Source organism: Amphibalanus amphitrite, unplaced genomic scaffold (assembly GCF_019059575.1).
Source record: "Amphibalanus amphitrite isolate SeventyFive unplaced genomic scaffold, NRLGWU_Aamphi_draft 000249F_arrow, whole genome shotgun sequence".
Taxonomy (NCBI): Eukaryota; Metazoa; Arthropoda; class Thecostraca; order Balanomorpha; family Balanidae; genus Amphibalanus; species Amphibalanus amphitrite.
Window position 1 is genome coordinate 108,282 of NW_024881744.1, and position 25,963 is coordinate 134,244.

The 25,963-nt window shown below is 44.6% G+C and overlaps 1 protein-coding gene across 1 annotated transcript in view; it reads left to right on the plus strand.

The window, feature by feature from the left end:
* LOC122386394 overlaps positions 1 to 25,963 on the plus strand; it is a 213,877-nt gene that overhangs the window by 52,894 nt on the left and 135,020 nt on the right. Inside the window, exons 3-4 of the mRNA XM_043375563.1 lie at positions 180 to 367; positions 5,615 to 5,733. Of these exons, the coding sequence (XP_043231498.1) occupies positions 180 to 367; positions 5,615 to 5,733 (307 nt within the window). The remainder of the gene's footprint in view (positions 1 to 179; positions 368 to 5,614; positions 5,734 to 25,963) is intronic.

Sequence of the window (25,963 nt, forward strand, 5' to 3'; positions counted from 1 at the left end):
TTATTTTCATGCAATTGACGCTGGAAATGTGTGACATTATTTTTGGGACACCCTGTACTGCACGTAACCTTGACGTTATCACTGTGGGTGGGCAATACGTATGGGGAATTGAATTTGTTTACACTTTTCATGTATGTGCACGTCAAAAATAAAACCAATAACAATATTCGCCTTCACAGTTCATCGTGACATCAAGCCGCCCAACCTGATGCTGGTGAAAAGCAAAAAAGGCGAGATCGTGACAAAGCTCGCCGATTTTGGCATATCCAAGGAGATGACAGCCAGCAAGCTGAAAATGACAGCTGGTGTCGGTACCCTGGATTGGATGGCTCCGGAAGCCCATATGGGTGAATATCAACAGGGAACTGTAAGTAAAATTAACGCATCCATCAGAGGCCTGTTTCACTAAAAACTTGCGATTACAAGTGTTTGAACTTTACAATTCATAAGTATTTTTGCAAACTATGTAAAATCGGGTTTCACTAAACTTCATCACCAGCGGCACCTCCGATAAAAAGAGTAGGTAAATAAACTTGTAAACAATAAAAAGTTTTTTAACCCTCGCCCGCACATGGGGGGGGGTGGTTGCCACCCCCCCCCAGGCAGTCTTTCTGCTCTGCACTCAACATTTTTAGAGCTAGAAGGCTGATTTTTCGTATAGCTGCTCGTCTATCCTTTCTTGATGTCCACTGAAAATTTCAAGTTTCTGTGATTTTTGGTTTCGGAGATATGACCTTGTTTTTCAGGTCATGTCATGACCCAAATGGCCAATTCTCAACATCTTGCGGTTGCCATGGGCCTTGTGAGCTTTTGACACCCTGATTTCGGCCTTTTTTGCCAGTCTTACCTCCCACCTATCATGGAACATGTTGTTCGACGATGTACAGGGGTCAAGGTCAGGGTCAAGGTCAACCTAGGTCATCTAAGATAATTGCGTTTTAGGCAAGCTGAATTTACTTTTTGTGAAGTTTTTTGACTGCATTTTTGGTAAAAGCTTCTCAGATCATGATTTCATGTGATATGGACCCAAAAACAATCGGTGCACACATCAGTATTCACACAGACACACACAGACATACAAACACATATAATTGACCTTGACCTAACTTGACCTGAAATGACCTCAGCAGCAAAATTCTGGTCGGATAGTGTGACAAAGAGGTTCTAGCTGGCTTGGCACCAGAAAACAGCATCGTCATCGGTATTTGATAAGCAGCGCACTTGATATCCAACGGTGACCCAAAACAGCAACATTTTTTAGTTTGACCTGACCTGGAAGGTCAATGACTGACCTGAGAAGGTAAAACTGGGTATCATTGGATTCGTCTCTTCCCAAAGAATCTTTTTGGTCTTTACTGCTAAGCTCTATCTCCAACAGGAACGAAATGGCGCGGGGGGGGGGTGGCAACCACCCCCCCCCCCATGTGCGTTCTAGGATGGGAAAATGGCATGTGCGGGCGAGGGTTAATCAAGAACTTTAACATGTTACAGATATTGCTTCTTTTTATCAAACTATGTCTAGTTTTCATGTCAGAAATTGCAGGAATAAATTAAAAATAATGATGCTGTTTCTGAGTGGTATAAATGATAGTTCACAATATCTTATTATTGAAAGAAAATAACACGTAAAACATTTGACAGCAGAAGACTGTTGAATGCAATTATGGCGCGCGAATGACAAAACATGACGATATTTATTTATTGCTCGTAGCTGGTTCGTAGGGAATGTGCTAAGTGAAAAAGAGCATATAATGACTCAGCATATCATATTTGTTTTAAATAATTGATTGCTTTGCATCATTGCACAAAAAGTATCAAAATTCCGAACGTCAGGACCACTGGAATTTCAGGTTTGTAATTACGATGTTTTCTTTCAAGTTTCTGGTCTTCGTGAAACAGAAAGTTTGCGATTCCCGTGTTTTCTAGCAAACTTTTTCTTGTAAAAAAGTTTGCAAATTTTAAACTCAAAATTCATGCCCGAAGGTTTCGTGAAATCCAAATTTCAAATGTTGGTAATTATTTCTTTTAAACTCAAGTTTTTTCTTTGTAATTACACACTTTATTTGTTAGTGAAACAGGCCTCTGACAGAAAGGAAAATACCGGCCTACGATCTCCTCAGAGATGTGTTTTTAAAAAATTACAGGCTAAATATGACATTTTTATTTATTCCATCAACACACGCATAATAAAGAAGTTAACCAAAGAGAAACGAAAACAGCGTAATCATTTTGATGGGCTTCGTGCTCAATGCTCATGCTGATTATTATGATGCGTTTTCTTAACCCGCGCCCGGCTGGGGGTCCTGGATTTCCACGCCCTGCTGGGGGGGGGGGGGGTGTTTGAACACCCCCCTTCTAACTCGGCTCCTGGGCCACGTAGCTATACGCGGAAGGCGGAGTTCGAAAAAGCGTCAAAAATAATGAGGAAATTACTTCCGTCAATTTTTTGGTCAGGTCAAAGGTCAGGTCACCAGAGGTCATTGAAGGCAAAATTTCGCCGATTTCCGGGTCGAATGTCGAAAATTTCCAAGAAGCCAACGCATAACTCGGGAACCAATAGAGCTACAGCGCCGCGGAAAAGCGCATTCGATAGCCCTATTAACGCCCTTTCTGAGTAATCCTCTCAGATTTGAGGCCTGTTTCACTAAAAACTTGCGATTACAAGTGTTGGAACTTAACAATTCATAAGTATTTTTGCAAACTATGTAAAATCGGGTTTCACTTAACTTCATCACCAGCGGCATCTCCGATAAAAAGAGTTGGTAAATAAACTTGTAAACAATAAAATTGTTTTTAATCAAGAACTTTAACATGTTACAGATATTGCTTCTTTTTATCAAACTATGTCTAGTTTTCATGTCAGAAATTGCAGGAATAAATTAAAAATAATGATGCTGTTTCTGAGTGGTATAAATGATAGTTCACAATATCTTATTGAAAGAAAATAATACGTAAAACATTTGACAGCAGAAGACTGTTGAATGCAATTATGGCGCGCGAATGACAAAACATGACGATATTTATTTATTGCTCGTAGCTGGTTCGTAGGGAATGTGCTAAGTGAAAAAGAGCATATAATGACTCAGCATATCATATTTGTTTTAAATAATTGATTGCTTTGCATCATTGCACAAAAAGTATCAAAATTCCGAACGTCAGGACCACTGGAATTTCAGGTTTGTAATTACGATGTTTTCTTTCAAGTTTCTGGTCTTCGTGAAACAGAAAGTTTGCGATTCCCGTGTTTTCTAGCAAACTTTTTCTTGTAAAAAAGTTTGCAAATTTTAAACTCAAAATTCATGCCCGAAGGTTTCGTGAAATCCAAATTTCAAATGTTGGTAATTATTTCTTTTAAACTCAAGTTTTTTCTTTGTAATTACACACTTTATTTGTTAGTGAAACAGGCCTTTGACCTAACGTCAACGGTTTTGCCTGCAGGGGGCAAAAACTGCAAAAATAGCCGATTTTTTCGGAAACAGTTTTTCTGCAATAACTTTTGACCCAAGCCTTGTACGAGCTTACTTTTACCGGCATCGTGTTCCTCTCGTCAAGACGCATCGAATGAACTATAAGTTGACCTTGAAAGGTCAACTTGAAAATTTGACCTCAGGTCAAGGTCATGACCTGACCGGAAAGGGTCATGTTGCATATCAGTCGATCCGCATCGTCGAGCTGAACACATCTAAGGCGTTTTCATCGCTCTAGCATGCCTCTATCAAAAGTTATTTGCGAAAAACTGTTAGATACCATTCGTGACCTAAGATGACCTCAGGGCATAAACAGGGGTCACGGACACCATTTTCATGTTCAGTGTGTCTAAACTACTTGTAATTCGGTGTTTGGGAGTGTTTATAATGTCTTTTGTCCAAAAGAGGCGCATTTCAATTTTCTCCCATTGACTTACAATGGGGAGGTCGCAAAATTGACCTGACCTTAGGTCATCGATATCAAAATTCTGAGATATACATTTTGTACATGCTATTGCTCTTAGCAATCGCTGAAAGTTTCAAAGCGATCGGTCACTCGGTGTAGCTATGACAGACATTGAAACTTTTTATGAGGTGAGGTCACTTCAAGTGACCTGGTGACCTGACCTTGAATGACCTTGGTCTGAAATTTTTACAACATGTGTAGAATTGATGTATGATAAGGTGTACCAAAAACGGCGGCGCTCCGCGCCGCCGTTTTTGAGATATTCGCGAAAAACCACAAGGGGGGGTGTTCAAACACCCCCCAGCAGGGCGCGGGTTAACCCGCGCCCCACTGGGGGTGGGGGCTATTTATAGCCCCCCTCCCGTTTTTCTGCAATAACTTCCAAATCGCTTGACGTATCGACGCCAAACTCTCAGTTGCTTCGGCTGCATCAATTTGACACCTTGTGTCAAAATTTGAACTTCGTAGCTACCATAGGTCAGCCGGAAATGACGTCAGAGTGACGTCATGTTCGGCCGATTTCGACGCAAAACATCGAACCACGGCAATCACTCCCAAGCGCTCAGTTTTTAAGCTAGATCCAATTTCTTTGCATGAGAGGACTCAGAATAGACTGCGCTATCAAACTGTTATCTCGGATTTTCAAAATTTTGAAAATTTCGAAAATTTTATATAATAAAATTCAAAATTTACATTTTTACATTTTTTTTCAATTTTTTTTTTGACTTTTCGAAAAAAAACCGGAATATATGTGATAGAACGCGTTATTATGACTAAATCCAGCATGTGTTAGCTAAATTTCTTCAAAAATGGCCAAGTTATACGCATTATTGCAAAAAAATTAACAAATATTAATTTTTCAAATCAATTTTTCACCACGTTTTTGACATCGTACGCCAATATAAATAGCACCATCGTGTTCCTGAGCTCAAACTGCATCCAATAAACACCTTTTCTGTTGAAAAATTATAACTTTAAAATTTGACCTTTTTTGACCTGAAAGTGACCTGACCTAAGCTAAATTTGACTCAAAATGACCTTGAATGACACAGACGACATCAAATTCGAAATATTTGGCCTAAATGGACCATAAAACATGTGTCACGTGACCGACGCATGACATAATATTTTCGTGACCTGTGATGACCTGACCTTGACCTGAAAATCAAAGTACAAGTTTGGTACCCTCAGGGTATCTAGAGCATATGTTCACGAGTGTGTGAACCAAAAATGCGCCTGCTCTGACTTTTAAGACGGCGGCCAGAGCCCAAAACGTGAACAAGCCAAAATGCTAATAATTTTTACTTTGACCTGACCTCTGACGTCATCGGTGACCTCAAGGTCAATGAAATTAGGTTTCGTTCGACAGTTTATCCGGGGCTATCAGACGCCGTTTGAATTTTGACGATCGGCCCAGTAGTTTCGGAGTTAGGAGGGGGGGGGGGCTATGAATACCCTCCCCCCCCAGTAGGGCGTGTTATACGCAGACCCCAGTGGGGCGCGGGTTAATGATGAGATATCAAATGTCGTGTTCCATCAATCTCATCAACGTGCTTCTTTTAATTTTTTCCGAAGCATGCATATTTCTGTTCTCAACAACTGTCCTAGAATATCTCGTTTATAATTGGTCATCATGATATTTTCCCTTGTTACATTTGTTGTTTTGCATATTTTCTTTTAGGAGAAGACAGCTGACATCTTTTCGCTCGGATGTGTCTTTCACTACATCATCTTCCCCGGACAGCATCCTTTCGGCGATATGTCCGACAGGATGGCAAACATCCAACAGGGAAAACCGTGGTGAGTATACGATTTCCTCATAAAAGGGATTTTGGTTACATAACCTCGAATTGTTGTTGCGATTTACCAGGCCTGAAAATAAGAAAAAAAAACTAGAGTGACGCAATAGGCCATTATTCTTCGCCCGAGTGGGGGGGGGGGCTTTTTTGGCCACACCTGCCAATTTTTTGCGCGTGTAAAGAAAACCGCGGCGTGCAGCGCCGCGAAACTTGTTATAGCTTATTATACATCAAGTTCGCATCTTGTGTTTAAATTTTGACCCCAGGTCACGTAAGGTCAGGTCACCAAGTCAAGTTAAGAAACCATGCCTCTAAAAAAAAACTTTGTGATTCTGTCATTCGTACAGTTTACATCCCAGAAGTTTGAAACTCGGGATTTCGCATGACGAGACCAGTGTAAACAATTCGTGTATCTCAGAGTTTTCATATCGGTGACCTAAGGTCAGGTCAATTTTGCGACCTTTCCATAATAAGTCAATGGGAGAAAATTGAAATGCTCTTTGTTTGGCCGAAAACACCCTCAAACATCGTGACATAGGTAAACATGACATACTGATCCGAAAAATTACGCTGGTGACCCCTTTTATGCCCCTGAGTCATCTCGGGTCATGAAACGTCTCAAACAGTTTTTTGACAATAGCTTTAGATATAGACATGCTAGAGCGCTGAAAACACCATGAATGTGTTCAGTGAACAGCAATACGAATCGAATGAAATGCAACATGACCTTTTCCGTGACCTTGACCTGGGTCAAATTTTCAAGTTGACCTTTTCAAATTTCAGGTCATCTTATAGCTCATTCGACGTGTCTCGACGAGACAAACGAGAGGCTGGTAAAATTAGCGTCATACAAGCTTTGAGTGAGAAGTTATGATGCAAAAACTTTTTCCGCAAAAACGTTCAATTTTTGTAGTTTTGCCCTCTGGAGGCTAAACTGTTGACCTTAGGTCAAATCTTAGAAAAATACTCAGAAAGGCCTTTGAAAGGAGCTATCGAATGCGCTTGTCCGCAGCGCTGTAGCTCTATTGGTTCCCAACTTATGCGCCGATTTGTAAAAACGATGTCAAAATTGGTACAAAAAAAATCGTGAAATTTGTATCTTTGGTGACCTCCAGTGACCTCGGCGATGACCTGATCAAAAATGACCAAATCCGGCACCGCCTCGGCTATTTCCGTACCCACGACAGCCTGGGGGGGGTCGGATCCGACCCCCCCCCCCTGTTATATCGAGAACCAATGGTTGCATCGAGCCCCGCGAGGCGGCGTTCGAAAGGTCTCTACGAGACCTTCCCAAAGCACTCTTAAGATTTTAAGATTGAGGTCAACATTCGGGTCAAGGTCAGGTCAAAGGTCAAATTCTGGGGTTTTGCATGATAAGGCTTACGGACAGTGGAATCGATAGCTGCTGCTCGAAACTCACCACAAATGACCTCAAAGACCTAATGAAGGTACCATGTGCGTATAGGGGTCATACTAAGTACGGGTCAAGGTCAGGTCAGGTCACGAAAGGTCACGGTTTTCACTTTCTGCTACATGGGCGTGCGACACATGTTTTATGGCTTATTTTTCACGCCGAATCCGATGTAATGGTTATATGTGACCCTAAGTCACTGTGCTGGTGATAAGTGTACATTGAAAGCATAACAAAAAACGTTTATACCATACATAACTAAACGAGGGCTAAGAAAAAAAAATCAATTTTTAAACTTTTTATTTTTGACATAAAAATGCCCTTTTATAGACGAGCTTTGTCCCAGGAATCTAAGTGGTGTCATTTGTTTTCACATGCGATGTTCAGAAGTGCCTCTAATTCACAAAAATGTTTATGACGTCACCATACCCTATGCATGTTGGAGCTATTTTTACAATTTGGGAGTCAAAAATCAAGATCGAAAGGTGAAATTTGGGACATCTATTGTTCAAATAGAGCTCTATAACATGTATTCCCGTTTTTTGGAAATTCCCAAAATTTTGGATTTTATCAGCTGTTTTCCAAAAAATATAGTTTTTTGAATTTTTAGGGGTGAAAAAACGCATTTTATGGAAAATCTGAGATAACCATTTTTAAGATCTCGTTGAGCTGCGTATATTTATGTCCTTAATTTGCAATTTGCTTAACCCTCGCCCGCACATGGGGGGGTGGTTGCCACCCCCCCCAGGCAGTCTTTCTGCTCTGCACTCAACATTTTTAGAGCTAGAAGGCTGATTTTTCGTATAGCTGCTCGTCTATCCTTTCTTGATGTCCACTGAAAATTTCAAGTTTCTGTGATTTTTGGTTTCGGAGATATGACCTTGTTTTTCAGGTCATGTCATGACCCAAATGGCCAATTCTCAACATCTTGCGTTTGCCATGGGTCTTGTGAGCTTTTGACACCCTGATTTCGGCCTTTTTGCCAGTCTTACCTCCCACCTATCATGGAACATGTTGTTCGACGATGTACAGGGGTCAAGGTCAGGGTCAAGGTCAACCTGGGTCATCTAAGATAATTGCGTTTTAGGCAAGCTGAACTTACTTTTTGTGAAGTTTTTTGACTGCATTTTTGGTAAAAGCTTCTCAGATCATGATTTCATGTGATATGGACCCAAAAACAATCGGTGCATACATCAGTATACACACAGACACACACAGACATACAAACACATATAATTGACCTTGACCTAACTTGACCTGAAATGACCTCAGCAGCAAAATTCTGGTCGGATAGTGTGACAAAGACGTTCTAGCTGGCTTGGCACCAGAAAATAGCATCGTCATCGGTATTTGATAAGCAGCGCACTTGATATCCAACGGTGACCCAGAACAACAACATTTTTTAGTTTGACCTGACCTGGAAGGTCAATGACTGACCTGATAAGGTAAAATTGGGTATCATTGGATTCGTCTCTTCCCAAATAATCTTTTTGGTCTTTTCTGCTAAGCTCTATCTCCAACAGGAACGAAATGGCGCGGGGGGGGTGGCAACCACCCCCTCCTCCCATGTGCGTTCTAGGATGAGAAAATGGCATGTGCGGGCGAGGTTAACCCGGCAGTTGCTGGGATATTTCGCCACCCACCGTTTGCTGGGGGGGGGGGCGTTAAACGCCCCCCAGGGCTGGTAAAAAAGCAAATTGCGTCCCCGACCAAAAAATGAGAGCGAAAAATGACCCCGACCTTTTACGATTCATGTATGCAGGCTGCATGCAACTACGATGCGCGTTTCCTTAGGTTTCATTTCTATATTTTTTTACGAGCAGTCATATGTACTAAATTGCTTGTCAGACTCGCGCTTCGAAATTTCCAGTTTGTTAATTAAATGTCACGGCATCACTCGGTCAGCGGGTAGCGTAACAGACGAAGAACCCGGAAAGGGTAGGGGGCGCAACGATCGTCGAACAGATGCAGTAGGTGTCGCTATTGTATCGGTAGCTCACAACGACGACGGCTAGAAACTATCGACCCCGCATGAATTTACCATGTCCAACCGGTGCGACCCCGGTTCCGAATCTAGTCGTTTGTCTAGTCGTATAGCTGGCTACAACTGGTCGTCAATCAACCCCGCTTGAAATAGCACAGCCGACAGCGGGGTCGGTGTCTAAGCGTTTGTTAGAATGTGTTTGATCATCTGGTTTGATCTAGTTTTCGTTAGCAACTGTCGACGGTAGTTTTGCTGTTAACGGAAGTGAGTTGTGGCTACTAATTGTTCATAACCATGTTGTAGGTATGTGTTAGGTATAGGGGCTTTTTATGTTCTTGTTAAAGGGGATATACGTTGTGGATTCCACGATATCTTTTACTTACGTTTAGTTTCTGCTTTATTTGAAAGCTATTTATTACTGTAAAAGTTTACTAAATGTGGCAATTTTGACCCCGGGTACTTGAACTTTTACTGGTACTGTGTCCCCGACGACGTCAATAGGACATAACACTTTACCAGTCCTGACGCCCCCAGCCGATAACTCGAGAACCAATAGGCGCAGCGAAACGCACGAGGCGGCAAACGAAAGAGCGCGACGAGACGCTTCAGATGAGTACTTTAAAATTGAATTTTGAGGTCACAGGTCGGGTCAAGGTCAGGTCAAACACCTGAAATCGGGCTTTCAGTAGCATGGACTTCAGGACTTCGCAATGGGCGCCTCTCGCCATAAACTCTGTCAAAACGGTGCATAATCCATCTTATAAGGCCTACAAGAGTGTCAGCTCCATATAGGGGTCAGTCAAGCATAGGTCAGGGTCAAGGTCAGGTCAACCGGGTAGGCACATATCCCCGAAAATCAAAACTGATATTCGCAGCCTGTGACACATGTTTTATAGGTAATTTGTGGCGTAGAACACGATGGTGACATTCATTTTATCATATGTGTACGTGTTTGGCTCAAAAAGCTCAATTTAAGAAATTCATGTATCATGATCACGAAAAATTGCCAAGATTCAGTTCAAGATTTTGGAAAATGCGGAACGATAATCAATAATTGAAGATAGCCATTTGATTGATCATGGTATTGGCAGTCCAATGGCGTTTACGGCATGTCTGTATGTCTATTCTGTGATTTTATATGATTTTTTTAACATATGCCGTTTTTGGTCGAAAACTCAGAAATCATGACGTCACTAAAACCTCGATATCTCAAAAATTTTCCGACCGATTTTTTTGAAACTTGGTCACAATAAACTTCAATCAATTCGCTACAGGTACCCAAAATTTGGCGCGCCTGCGGCGCGCCGTTTTAATGCTATGGCCCGGCGAAAAAGTGGGGGCGTAACCCTGATTTTTGTCGATTTTTAAACATTTAACACTTTTTGACTTAACCCTCGCATGTGTGCGGCGTTTGCCAGCTTCTAATGTGTAGGGGGGGGGGGTCGGTTGGACCCCCCCTTGCCGTTTGGCCCCTGATCGAGCTAGAGCTTCGCGGAAAAAACGAGCGTGTTGCCCGTGACGAGAGGAAGCCGATGATACCCAATTTTAAGGTCCTAGGTCATTGGTTGACCTTCCAGGTCAGGTCAATGACCCAAAGTCGGGAAAATCGGGACCTGTTAGAAAGTCGTAAAGTGTGGCTGCTAAGGGGTTTTTCGGGGTGCTGATCACGAATATCGTGTTAGTTTTGATCACAGATGATGTCTTGAAGCATTTAGACCAGGTCGGGTCAGGTCAGGTCAGGTCAACCAGTAGGCGTCGTGACGGGTATTCGTAGTACGTGTCAACCGCCTCTGACAGCTTCGTAACATGTTACGAAGTCACCAAAACTACTCCGTAAATGTTCAAATGGTTGCTAAATTCGAATTCAGCTCCAACAACTAGCCTAGAAACATGTAAAACTCGAAAAAGTGACCCGAGGTCACCCGAGGTCACCAAAGGTCAATGACCTGACCTGACCTTCAGGTGACCTTGACACACACGGGAGTAACATCAAATCACATGTTTGAACGTTTGAAACCACGAAAAGCTTGCAAACACGCGGCTAGTGCGAGCCGACATACGCGGAATCGCGATTCCTGCCAAACATGGTCTCGGAAAAGAGGTCACAGGTCAAAGGTCATTTGGGTCAGGGTCATGAAATTTTCAGGGTAGGTGTAAAATTGATCAATGCGAGGGTACTGAAAGTATCGTCGCGATCGGCCGCTTTTTACGCGAGTTATTCGCGAAAAACCATGGGGGGGGGTCCATCCGACCCCCCCCCTACACATGCGAGGGTTAAAACGCCATGTAGTTACGTCACTAAAACCGATATATCTAAAACAAAAATTGGAATTTTTTTTCTTAAAATTACACAGGAGACGTCAAATTGATGGGGGAGAAGGTATGCCAAGTTTCAAGTTGATAGCGTAAGCGGTTCATGAGTTATTCAAGAAAAACGGAGGGAGGGGAGGTCGGATCCGACCCCCCCCCCCCCCAGCGGTCGCGGGCTAATTGATTCTGAAAGCTATTGTAGCGAGCTATCTGTTGCTTTTTACCGCGTCTTTCTAGCTTGCTTACTTTTTGAGATAATGGTGTGGCCAAAAAGGCCCCCCCCCCCCCACCATGGCAAAGTTGGCAGATAGGCCCAGCCGGGCGCGGGTTAAGTAGGGGGGGGGGGGGGATGTCACTACTTAGTTTCGCCATAGATACGTCCAGTACTGATGTCATTGGTTTCGATCCCGGTGAAGTCAGTGCTGTCTACATCCGGGAATTCATTGCACTTGGTTCTCATTAGAGGTGGCCATATTGCTTTGTCCCGTGACAACACATTTGCGTCGTCGGGATCGAAATTGGCTGTAAACAAACCGCTCAGTGTCGCTACCTCCTATATATGGCCTTGTTGATTTTTCATTCTACTTGACCTTTGCACGTGACATCTAGCATAATCCATGCTTCTTTTTCATGACAAAATTTTGTTCGGCGTGCTTCCAAGGAAAATTTTTGAGTATCTATATTTTAACCCGCGCCCCACTGGGGGGGGGGGCTATTCATAGCCCTCCTCCCGTTTTTCAGCAATAACTTCCAAACCACTTGACGTATCGACGCCAATCTTTCAGTACTTTCGGCTGCATCAATTTGACACCTTGTGTCAAAATTTCAACTTCGTAGCTATTATAGGTCGGCCGGAAATGACTTCAGGGTGACGTCATGTTCGGCCGATTTCGACGCAAAACATTGAACCACAGCAATCGCTCTAAAGAGCTCAGTTTTTAAGGCCGGAACACAGCTTTTAAGCTCGCAAATCGCGTCTCGCTTCTCCCATTCTCCCAAAACGGCGGCGCGCAGCGCCGCCAAATTTTCAGTACCTTCCCGGGCATCAATTTGACACCTTCACACCAACTTTCAAGTCTTAGGTCACCTTAGGTCAGGAGTTATTGAGGTCAAACTGAGGTCATGTTCGAGCAAAAATGAGCAAAAAACATGCAATCTTGAAACGCTCACCAAATCTACAGTTATCAAGCAATTTCAAAGTTATTTATATGGTCTAGTAGACAAAAAGCGGCGCTACAAAACTGCTATCTCGGATTTTTGAAATTTTGGGTTTTTGACCAAAAAAATCAAAAAATTGATTTTTTTAGAAAAACTTTAAAAAAATCAAAAAAATTTTCCGAATATCGAAAAAAAACCGGGATATATGTGATAGTCCCTGCGCTGTTCTATATACATACCAAATTTCAGATCGATATCTCGTTTTTTGGTCAAGTTATAGCGAAAAAAACTGTTAAAAAATGATGACGTCAAATTTTTGAACTCATTTTTTAGCGATTCTACAGACCACGTACGTCAAAACAAAGACCACCATTGAACTCCCCGTGACGAGCTGCATCGATTCGATACCCATTTTATGCAAAAATATAAACTTTGAAATTTGACCTAATTTGACCTGACCTTGACCTGACCTTGACCTGACCTTGACCAAAACGTGACCTAAGCTGGCCCCAAAGGCTGCCTGACCCACATAATCGCATTTGTCGTGTAAAATGGACCATAAAACATGTATCACACGACACTTTCATATTGTGACCCCCCCGTGACATGACCTCTGTGACCTGACTTGGTATCAGTGACCTCAAATAGCAAAATATGTGTTTGAAGAACATTTTCCCATCGATGATTTTCAATGAAATGCATTTTACTCGATTTTACAACGCATTTCTTGAAATGCCTGTAAACGGTGAAAATTGGACCTTTGACCTGACCTATGACGTCATCGATTTGACCTAGGTCAATAAAATTGGGTCACAAGGTAGTTCCTTGATAGGGCTATCCAACACCGTTTGCCGCTTGTCGCTAGGTTGCGTGGTTCTCGAGATCGTAGGGGGGGGGGGGCCAAAATGCCGCCCCCCCCCCCCAACCGGGCGCGTTGCTCGGCAGAGCCCAACGGGGCGCGAGTTAACCTGTGCTGATTTTAATCAATGATCTAGGAGAACGTCATTTAAAATACCAAAGCTAAAAAATTTCATCGAAAGAACGCCGCATAAAATTTTATCATGAAACAGACGCATGGATATGCTAAGATGTCACGTGCAAAGGTCAAGTGCAATCAATAATCAACGCGTTTCAGCCGCGAGTTGGGAGTGCAAAGCGTTTTCCAAGCGGGAGGCGTTTTCGACGCGAGTTGTGAGCTGAATTGCAAGTGAAAACACAGTGAACGAAGCGATTTCCGCGCTTGACGCGAGTTCGACGCGATTTGCAAGCGTGTGCTGTGTTCCGGCCTTTAACCCGCGCCCTGCTGGGGGGTGTTTGAACACCCCCTTGTGGTTTTTCGCAAATATCTCAAAAACGGCGGCGCGGAGCGCCGCCGTTTTTTATACACCTTATCATACATCAATTCTACACATGTTGTAAAAATTTCAGACCAAGGTCATTCAAGGTCAGGTCACCAGGTCACTTGAAGTGATCTCACCTCATAAAAAGTTTCAATGTCTGTCATAGCTACGCCGAGTGACCGATCGCTTTGAAACTTTCAGCGATTGCTAAGAGCAATAGCATGTACAAAATGTTTATCTCGGAATTTTGATATCGATGACCTAAGGTCAGGTCAATTTTGCGACCTCCCCATTATAAGTCAATGGGAGAAAATTGAAATGCGCCTCTTTTGGACGAAAGACATTATAAACACTCCCAAACACTGAATTACAAGTGTTTTAGACACACTGAACATGAAAATGGTGTCCGTGACACCTGTTTATGCCCTGAGGTCATCTTAGGTCACGAATGGTATCTAACAGTTCTTCGCAAATAACTTTTGATAGAGGCATGCTTGAGCGATGAAAACGCCTTAGATGTGTTCAGCTCGACGATACGGATCGACTGATATGCAACATGACCCTTTCCGGTCAGGTCATGACCTTGACCTGAGGTCAAATTTTCAAGTTGACCTTTCAATGTCAAGTTATAGTTCATTCGATGCGTCTGGACGAGAGAAACACGATGCCGGTAAAAGTAAGCTCGTACAAGGCTTGGGTCAAAAGTTATTGCAGAAAAACTGTTTCCGAAAAAATCGGCTATTTTTGTAGATTTTGCCCTCTGCAGGCAAAACCGTTGACGTTAGGTCAAATCTGAGAAAATCACTCAGAAAGGGCGTTAATAGGGCTATCGAATGCGCTTTTCCGCGGCGCTGTAGCTCTATTGGTTCCCGAGTTATGCGTTGGCTTCTTGGAAATTGTCGACATTCGACCTGGAAATCGGCGAAATTTTGCCTTCAATGACCTCTGGCAGTGGCGTATTCAGGGGGGGGCATGGGGGCCATGCCCCCCCTTTCCGCCCAGCCGCCCAGATGGCGCCCCAATTAGTGCCGACTAGGCTGATGCTGTTTTACAGAGGGAACATAAATTAAAAAGTGATGTGCAGGCAGGGATCGAACTAAAGATATCTTTGGGGGTGCCTGGACACCCCTATGTCCTCCCGGGCACCCCCAAATAGGACCTGAGCCCCCCAATATTGAGGGGCACCCCTCCGGAAACCAGAATATTCCAAACCCCCAGGGTCGATGGCGCCCCTGAAGAGCCGCTGGCACCCACCTGAACGGAACAGTCGCCCCATTAAAGGTTGATGGCGCCCCTCTGAAGTTCACAGTTGCCCCATTCGGCCCCATCCAAGATCGATGGCGCCCCCTGAAACCACTGGCACACCTCTAAAGCACCTGCATTCTTCTCAAGATCACAGTCGCCCTATCTGAGATCAATAGCGCCCTCAAGAGAGTCACTAGCGCCCCCTCCTTGAGACTGAAGTCCCATTCAAGCCCAATGACGCCCCTCCAGAGCGTCCAGTGCGCTTCTGAAGATCACAGTCGTCCTCATCCGAGGTCGCTGGCGCCCCTCAAAAGTCACTGGCGCCCATCTAAACGGAGATCACAGCTGCCCCATCTTAAGATCGATGGCAACCCTCTGAAACCAATGGCGCCCTTCGCACCCGGCGACCCTCTGAAAATCATATTCGCCCCATCCGAGACAACGCCCCTTGAGACTACAGTCGCCGCACCCAAGCTCAAGGCGCCCCTCTAGACTCTAGAGCGTCCGGCGTCCTGCTGAAGGCAACAGCGGCCCCATCCATGCCCAATGGCGCCCCTCAACGCTCTTAAGATCACAGTCGCCCCATCAATCCAAGGTCGCTGGCGCCCCTCAAGAGCCACTGGCGCCCACCGGAACCGGGACTTCATTCGTCCCATCCTAGATCAATGGCGCCCCTCTGAAACCGCTGGTGTCCCTCTGAAAATAACAGTCGGACCATCTGAGATCAATGGCGCCCCTTCAGAGAGTCTGACGCCCTACTGAAGGCAGCAGTGACCCCATCCAACATAACACCCCTCTAGATCACCCGGTGGCCTTCTGAAGATCACATTCGCCCTATCCGAGTTCGTTGACGCCTTCCAGTAGTCACTGACGCCCATCTGAACGAAGACTTCAGTCGCCCCGCCCCATTCAAGATCTTAGCGCTCCCCCTTCCCCTCAGAAACCACTAACGCTAGGTAATTATTTGACAATGGGGCTCTCTAATCGACACCAAGGGCCCTTTTAAAGATTCAGCAGCCAGGCGGCGCCGAGCTGGGCTAGGATGTGCCAAGCGTTCCTTATAAGGCAGCCTCGTTAGTGCCACCCCTCGTTGCAATACCGCCCTTCAATGTGACGCCGCCCCTTCACCGTACAATGCCACCCCTCAATGCAAGTGGTGCGTCTCAGCACAGTGCCGCCCATTATTGCGATACTAGGGGAAGTTGGGGGAACGCCGAATACTTTTTTCTGACGCCCGTAGCACGCAAGGTAGACAACATAAGCTATTCTTGTTGGCGTCATTCGAGAAGCCAGTCTTTTGCCTTTCAAACATACCAGGCGCATTTGATGAATTCGCATACCGTTAAGCGCACAAACTAAAAATATCAAAGAAGTGACTTTTTCGGCGTTGCCCCGGACTGCGGGAAAGCCGAAAATGGGAGAAATGATCTACGGGGAATGCCGAAATTGATGTTTTGCCATTTTATCTCAAACTTTATCCAGAATTCATCAAAGCTGACACTTTTTTCAATAGTTTGAGGACGCTTGGTGCACACTGGAAGTTATAATTGTGTGATATAATAAGAAAAGGCCAGGTAAATCATTCCTTATAGGAAACAGGCCGTTGTGTCAGTTAAAAGTGTAATTTGTGTGACTAAAATATGCGTTGCTATTCTACAGCAGTAAATTCCACGTAGCGTGCTTTAACGTGCGTAGTTGCACGTTTTCGGCATTACCCCAGCCATCCATACTTTCATTTGCAGGCCCATAACTTTTCAACGTGCTGTATGAATTTCAAATAGTCAGCACGCTTATGCAAAGACATGCTGAAGATTACTTGACCGAATTGGCCAGACAAACGGTAGCATAATGAGCAAGAAATGCTGCTTCAAAGGCGCATGTAGTACAAGGGAAACGTACCTTGAAAACGCTCTTGGCGCCCTCACAGCCGAAGTATTCCGAACGACGACTCGTAACAAACATGCGATAATTGGTAGTCACTTAAGCTTCAGAGCATCACTGACAGGTTGCACCCATGTCGTACAGTTTTCGAAATATCTCGAATTTCGGCTTTGCCCCAACTCCGGCATTGCCCCAACTTCCCCTACCCCCGCCTAGCAGTGCGGTGCCGCCTCCAGCGTATGAGTTTTTTTTTTTAATTGAACCTGCTAACCATTTTTAAGGTTAGGTCGAACTGGTCGAAGGTCAGGTCACCAGAGACAACCGAAAATCAAATTTCGCCGATTTTGACATTTTTCGACAAAGTACTCGTAAGTCAGGATTCAGAAAGAAATTGAGCTACAGCCCCGCAGCAAAGCGCATTCGATAGATCTTTCTTATTAATTATCTCAGATTTGACCTAAGGTAAACGTTTTAGCCTCAAAATATACGTTTTCGCGGAGGACGTTTATCTGTAATACCTTTTGACTCAGACCTGCACGAGATTAGTTTAACCGGCATCGTGTTTCATTTTTCGACACGAATTAAATGAATTAGTATTTGACATTAAAAGGGCATTTTGAGAATTTGACCAAAGGTGAAGGTCATCACCTAACCGGGAATGATCATATCGCATATTAGTCGATCCGTATTGTTGAGAAGGAAAATAATTATATAAGGTGTTTCATTGCTCTACCATATCTCTATCAAAAGTTATTGTCCAAAAACTGCTGAAGACCTTTCATGGCCTGATTCTGATATGACCTCAGTAACATAAAAGGGGTCACATGACGAGTGAAATTTTCCGATTACATGTGCATATTTACCTGTACCCAGATGCTTGAGGGTGTTTTCGTTCAAAAGAAGAGCATTTCAGTTTTCTCCCATTAACCCACGCCATGCTGGGGGAGGGGAGCGTTTTTACGCCCGCGCCATGCTGGGGGAGGGGGGCGTTTTTACGCCCCCCCTTAGGTTTTTTGCGAATATCTCCAAAACGACGTCGCGCAGCGCCGCGGTTTTTGGTACACCTGTTCATACATCTTTTCCACACATCTTGTGAAAATTTCAGAACCGGGTCGTTCAAGGTCAGGTCACGTCAAGTGACCTTACCTCAGAAAAAGTTTAAAGGCTCGCTATAGCTACGCCGACTGAACGATCACTTTTCAAACTTTCAGAGATTGATAAGAACAAAAATATGTATAAAATTTTTATCTCGGACTTTTGATATCTATGACCTAAGGTCAGGTCAGTTTTGCAACCTCTCCATCATAAGTTAATTGGAGAAAATTGAAATGCGCCTCTTTTGAACGAGTGTGGTTCAAAACCCTCTCAAACATCGGTTCATAGGTAAACGCAACACACTGAATCATAAAAATGCACCTGTGACCCTTCTGTGTGCCTCTGAGGTCATCTCAGGTCATGAACGGTCACCAGCAATTCTTTGGCTATAACTTTTGATAGGGACGTGCTAGAGCGGTGAAAACACGTCAGATGTGTTCAGTTCGACGATACGGATCGACTGATATACAGCATGACCGTTTTCGGTCAGGTCATGACCTTGACCTGAGGTAAAATTTTCAAAATGACCTTTCAAGGTCAACGAATGGTTCAATCGACGCGTTTCGACGAGAGGAAGACGATGCTGGCAAAATAAATGTCGTCACTGTCTTGAGTCAAAAGTTATTGCAAAAAAATGTTTTTAATTAAAACTGCAATTTTTGGAGTTTTTGCCCTCTGGAGGCTAGTGACAGTCAGTCACTGGAGGCAGTCATGCATGTCCACAAGTAGGGGCTGCACGCACTAGACATCGAATTGTAAAGGTGATTTGTGGAGAAAAAATCCAGAACGTATATCAGCGTTCGGTCGCCTCTGACTGCAGTCGCTGCTGGTATGACAATGAGTTGGGATCTCATGGTGGATCTTATGGTCTTAACCCTCGCCGGCCGAGGGGGGGGGGAAGGCCGGGTGCCGCCCCCCCCCCCATAGGGTTTTTTTCGCGATAGCTCCGAACACGCTGGCGATAGAAAGCTGAAACTTAGCATACCTGACCTTTGATCCAAGCCGGATCTTTTGACACCAACCGCATTTTTGGGTCAGGTCAGGTCACTGACCTATGACGTCATAAGTGAACCTCTGCACGGTCTTCAGATGTCGCAACTTCGCAACGCCCTCACTGCCAGAGGAGATGTCACAGGGAAATGAAATTTGCAGGATCTAGTATCCATTATGATTCCCACAACTTGTATATCTCTGATTTTTCCTAAAGGTCATATGAGGTCAGGTCATTTTCGTGACCTCACCATTATAAGTCAATGGGGAAAAATTCAAACTGCTATTCTGGCGCCGGGAACGATCTCCAACTATCTCAAGCACACAGAATCGTGATTTGATGCACTCCTTGCAAGGTTAGATGCGTCACTTTTGCAATGTTGACCTTCCGTGACGTCATTTATGACGTCATCAAGGTCATATTAGTTTTTCATCAATAACTCATGATCAAATTGAGCTAGCGAGTCGAGAAAGCCACCAATGGACTCAGGAAGACCTGCCGACTCGAATGATATGCGACATGACCTCTTTCGACCAACTTCGTGACCTGGGGGTGCTGACCTGACCTTGACCTGAGGTCAACACCCCAAGTTGACCTGACCCAGACAAAAAGTATATCATTCGACGCGCCTGAGCGAGGCGAACACGATGCTGTCAAAATCGGCGCTCTGCGGCCGTTTTTTGCGAAGTTATTCACCAAAAACTGAACCGTACCTTGGGGCACTTGACCTGACCTCAGAGGTCACCGGTTGACCTAGGACCTTAAAATCGGGTACCAATCTCTGCGTCTCGTAACGGCGCACACGCTCGTTTTTTCCGCGACGCGCTAGCTCCACCAGGGGCGAAACGGCGAGGGGGGTCGTACCCGCCCCCCCCCCCTCGGCCGGCGCGTATGTAGAAAACCAATAGGTCCGGCGAGGGTTAACCCTCGCCCGTAAACGGCGATCTGCCACCTTCGCCCATGCAGGGGGGGGGGGTTGGTGCGACCCCCCCCCTTGGCGTTTGAAAACGGAGCGTCGTAGAGCTTAGCGGAAAAGACCAACGGATTGCTCTCAACGAGATCTCGCGATTGGTGGTATATTTTTTGGTCCTAGGTCAACATTTGACCTACTTTTGACCGGTCAAAGGTAAATTTTTCGGAAAAAATAGACTTTTTCAACTTTCCGCGGCGATTGCGGCAAAACGGTGGGAGATATCGACTTGAAACCTTCACTTTCGTGTTCCTTGATCAATTCTCTATCGTTTGGTATGTATTTCGTTTCCCTAGCTCTAAAAATGGCGCGTTGGGAGCGCCGGAAGTCGGCAAGGACACAGTCGGCGGCAGAAATTCGAAAAATCAAAATTTAAATTTTTGAAATCTGATTGTATTTCTGGATTTAGAAGGTCCATTTGCTCCCTATAGAAGCTAATATTGCTGCATATTCCCATTGAGGTGACAAGAATTAGCAAAATAGTGGTTCGGGCGCTTTTCAAAAATAGTACCGGACGCTGTTCCTCTAGTGACGTCATAGCTCCATGACCTGACCTGACCCAGTCAAGTTTCTTATACCATATGATAGCCAATACTTGCCCCAACATGCATGGGAAGTTTCATCACGATCCATCAACCGATGTCCGTACCACCGGCAGGAAACCTCGGGCGTTGGCACTCAGTTTGTGAAAATCCGGCCGGAGGCTGTTCCCTTTGTGACGTCATAATTCCGTGACCTGACATGACCCGGTCAATTTTTTTTATCAAAAGATGCGCAAGGTTTGCCCCATAAGGTACCCAAAATTTGGCGGCGCTGCGCACCGCCGTTTTTGCACTATTTCTGAAAAGCCTCAGGGGGGGTTGCACCAACCCCCCCTACATGGGCGAGGGTTAAATGTTCAAGTCTTTCCTTGATCCCAATTTAGGCAATGAGTCGCAGCGTGAATCCTACATACGTGCGGTTTGAGAATCTAAGCACGGCCACCCCGGTCGACCACAGGCTGCAGCCCACAGGTCACTTTGGATCAGTGAGTAAGCCCGTATTTTTTTTTTTTTTTGCAAAGAATATAGATTGTGCCTATCGATCAACGTATATTTTACCGCTTCGAATTCGCATGGATGCGTATTTTGAGAATAAAATGTCTGTAGCCTGAGCTCGCTTCCTATATCATGCTTAAAATGTATCAAGATAAAGGTTTTTTAACCCTCGCCCGTAAACGGCGATCTGCCACCTTCGCCCATGCAGGGGGGGGGGGTTGGTGCGACCCCCCCCCTTGGCGTTTGAAAACGGAGCGTCGTAGAGCTTAGCGGAAAAAACCAACGGATTGCTCTCGCCGAGATCTCGCGATTGGTGGTATATTTTTTGGTCCTAGGTCAACATTTGACCTACTTTTGACCGGTCAAAGGTCAAATTTTCGGAAAAATAGACTTTTTTCAACTTTCCGCGGCGATTGCGGCAAAACGGTGGGAGATATAGACTTGAAACCTTCACTATCGTGTTCCTTGATCAATTCTCTATCGTTTGGTATGTATTTCGTTTCCCTAGCTCTAAAAATGGCGCGTTGGGAGCGCCGGAAGTCGGCAAGGTCACAGTCGGCAGCAGAAATTCGAAAAATCAAAATTTAAATTTTTGAAATCTGATTGTATTTTTAGATTTGGGAGGTCCATTTGCTCCCTATAGAAGCTAATATTGCTGCATATTCCCATTGAGGTGACAAGAATTAGCAAAATAGTGGTTCGTGCGCTTTTCAAAAATAGTACCGGACGCTGTTCCTCTTGTGACGTCATAGCTCCGTGACCTGACCTGACCCGGTCAAGTTTCTTATACCATATGATAGCCAATACTTGCCCCAACATGCATGGGAAGTTTCATCACGATCCATCAACCGATGTCCGTACCACCGGCAGGAAACCTCGGGCGTTGGCACTCAGTTTGTGAAAATCCGGCCGGAGGCTGTTCCCTTTGTGACGTCATAACTCCGTGACCTGACATGACCCGGTCAAATTTTTTTTATCAAAAGATGCGCAAGGCTTGCCCCATAAGGTACCCAAAATTTGGCGGCGCTGCGCGCCGCCGTTTTTGCACTATTTCCGAAAAACCTCAGGGGGGGGGGGTTGCACCAACCCCCCCCCTACATGGGCGAGGGTTAATAAAGAAAACACCGGGCTGCAAGTTGCATTAATTTGATTAAAATCCAATGAATTAGTCATTGAATGAATCAAATGAATTAGGATGTCAGGTCATGACCACATTGTTGACCTCAGTTTGAGGTCAACGGGTCCGATATACCAACCAAATCACATACCACTATTAACCCTCGCCCGCACATGCCATTTTCCCATCCTAGAACGCACATGGGGGGGGGGGGTTGCCACCCCCCCCCGCGCCATTTCGTTCCTGTTGGAGATAGAGCTTAGCAGTAAAGACCAAAAAGATTTTTTGGGAAGAGACGAATCCAATGATACCCAGTTTTACCTTCTCAGGTCAGTCATTGACCTTCCAGGTCAGGTCAAACTAAAAAATGTTGCTGTTTTGGGTCACCGTTGGATATCAAGTGCGCTGCTTATCAAATACCGATGACGATGCTGTTTTCTGGTGCCAAGCCAGCTAGAACCTCTTTGTCACACTATCCGACCAGAATTTTGCTGCTGAGGTCATTTCAGGTCAAGTTAGGTCAAGGTCAATTATATGTGTTTGTATGTCTGTGTGTGCCTGTGTGTATACTGATGTGTGCACCGATTGTTTTTGGGTCCATATCACATGAAATCATGATTTGAGAAGCTTTTACCAAAAATGCAGTCAAAAAACTTCACAAAAAGTAATGTTCATGAAAACCTAAAGATTTGCATGACCCATATCTCATGACCCCTGTGACCCAAGGGCGGATCCAAGGGGGGGGGGGCCAACGGGGCCATGGCCCACCCCAAGTCGGTCAAAGGGGGGCCATACTATCTTTTGCCCCCCCCCCCCCAAGACGGTAACCGGACAAAAGATCGTAAAGCAGAAGATCGTATGGCAGAAGATCGTAGGAAGTTGATCGTATGCAAAAGATCGTAATGGATAAAGATCGTACGGTATAAAGCTCGTATGGACAAAAGATCGTATCCGCTTAAGATCGTCAAGGCAAATAATCGTATGCCAAAAATCGTATGGGATAAAGATCGTACGGCATAATGATCGTATGGACAAAAGATCGTATGCGCAAAAGATCGTCAGCGAAAAAGATCGTATGCCAAAGATCGTATGGGATAAAGATTGTACAGTATAATGCTCGTATGGATAAAAGATCGTATTAGCAAAATATCGTCAAGGAAAATGATCGTACGAGATAAAGATGGCACAGTAAAGATATGGTATTCAAATGGTGCACCCCAACTCCAGCGCATACAAAGCTTATGAATTTCTGTGAACTCGCGACGTAAGTGGCCGTCTTAACCCGCGCCGTGCTGGTGGTTTGAGTTTTCCGTAGAGTGCTGGGGGGGGGGGGGCATGCTAACTAGGTTCCTGTGCCAGGTAGCGACACGCGGTAAGCGGCACTCGCAGAAGAAAAACCTCGGTCATTTTCAGGTCAGGTCAAAGGTCAGGTCACCAGAGGTCATCAAAGGTCAAATTTTGCCCATTTCAACAATTTTCAAAATAGCCGACGGCTAACTCGAGAACCAATAGAGCTACAGGGCCGCAGAAAAGCGCATTCGATGGCTCTTTTAAGGCCCTTTCTAAATATTGTCTTCAGATTGGACCTCAGTTCAATGGTTTAGCCTCCAGAGGGCAAAAACTAGAGAAACTTGCTTACGAAAAATATTTTCTGTAATACGTTTTGACTCGAGAGAGTTACGTCATTTTGCCAGCATCGTGTTCCTCTTCTCGAGACGCGTTGAAAACTATTATTTGACCTTGAAAGGTCATTTTGAAAATTTGACAACAGGTCAAGGTCATGACCTGACCGGAAAGGGTTATATGTTGCATATCAATCAATCCGTATCGTCGAGCTTAACACATCTGATGCGATTCGACCGCTCTAGTACGTCTCTATCAAAAGTTATAGTTACAAAACTGCTGGGGGCCTTTGATGACCTGAGATGACTTCAGAGGCAAAAAGATGGGTCATGGGTGCAATTTTCCGATTCAGTGTGTTAGGTGCAGAAAAGATGTATCAAAAGGTGTGCCAAACACGTTTTTGAGATATTCGCGAAAATCCTGAGGAGGGGACGTAAAATGCAGCACGGCATCAGCACGGCGCGGGCTAAGCTCGACCATACATTGATCTTGTGTTAGAGCTTAGATGGCTCAATGACACCTAACTTTTCAATATTCAGCAAGTGTGTGCTGTGAAAAAGAATAGATTCAGACCACAGCCTGAAGAAATGTCCACAATCGCAATGTTTACTCGCGCAGTTCACAGACTACCACAGGACTAATTCAGATAAGACTAATTGAAATTCAAAGTCAAAACTGCTTCAATTCTTAGGCTCCAGGAATTCCACGCCCTGCTGGGGGGGGGGGTTGCTTAAACATCCACCCTCTAAATCAGCTCCTGGGTCACCAGACAAGCGGCAGGCGGCGAAAGCTCGTCAACAACATTACAAAATTATGTTTTGTCACTTTTTTTGGGTCAGGTCAAAGGTCAGGTCACCAGAAATCATCGAAAGTCGAATTTTCCGGATTTTTTGTTAGTTCGATAACTTTTTTGCGCTGTAGCTCGTGAACCAGCACACAAAGGGGCCCATGAGGCACTCCTATACGAGCCCGGTGGCACCCTTCTGAGTCGAAATACGGTCAGTGTGGACCCTGACGGCCAACTGGAGCCACAGATCCCCTCGGGCTCGTGTTAGGGACATTCGAGACCGGTGTGGGCCCTCTGAGGCGCCGGTGAGGGCCCTCACAGTCGCCGTTATGGGGGCTCTCGGAGAAATTGGCGTGGGACCATTACAGGCGGGTGTGGGTCCCCTAGGGCCTAGAGCCTGCCCCTGGTAGGCTGGTAAGGGCCCTTAGAGGCCAATTCAGTAATGGATGCTCGTCTCTTTAGTCGGTCCCACAATTTTCGTAGTTCAAAAGTTGTTTACGAAAAACCTTTTTGTCAATAACGGTCATATTTCCATTACTTGACCTTCCTCTGGACATCGGGAGCCTAAGCCATTGACCAGAGGTGAATTCTAATGAACATTATCAAAAGAACAGTTCAAAAGCTGCCGGTTGCGTTCTTGCGCGGCTTCCTACATATTATATTTTCTGAGATAACAGCACGTTATACGAGCAGCCCGTAAAATGGTTACATAATATTGTTAACTTAGTGGAGTGTGGCAGGAACCGAAGCCGGAGCCGCTGACATTTTGCACAGAGTCGAAATCGGAACCGAAGCTTCCAAAACTTTTGATCAAATGCTTTACGATCTTTTTCTTTCGATTGTTTTTTTTTTCCGTAAAATCTTTTGCGACTAACGCTCTTTATCCTACAATCATTTACCTACAAGATTATTCTATACGATTATTTACTTTAACAACTTTTGTCGCACGATACTTTACAACATACAATCTTTATCTTACGATTATTTTTCGATTTTTTTGTAAGATCTTTTTAAATACGATTTTTTGCTTTACGATCTTTTGCTAACGATCTTTAGTCGTACGATCTTTTGCAACATACGATTTTTATCTTACGATCATTTTCCTACGATCTTTTTTCATACGATCATTCGCTTTACGATCTTTTTCTGACGATCTTTCGTCGTACGATCTTTTACAACATACGATCTTTACCTTACGATCCTTTTCCTACGATCTTTTTCCATACGATCAATTGCTTTACGATCTTTTGCTTACGATCTTAAGTCGTACGATCTTTTGCGA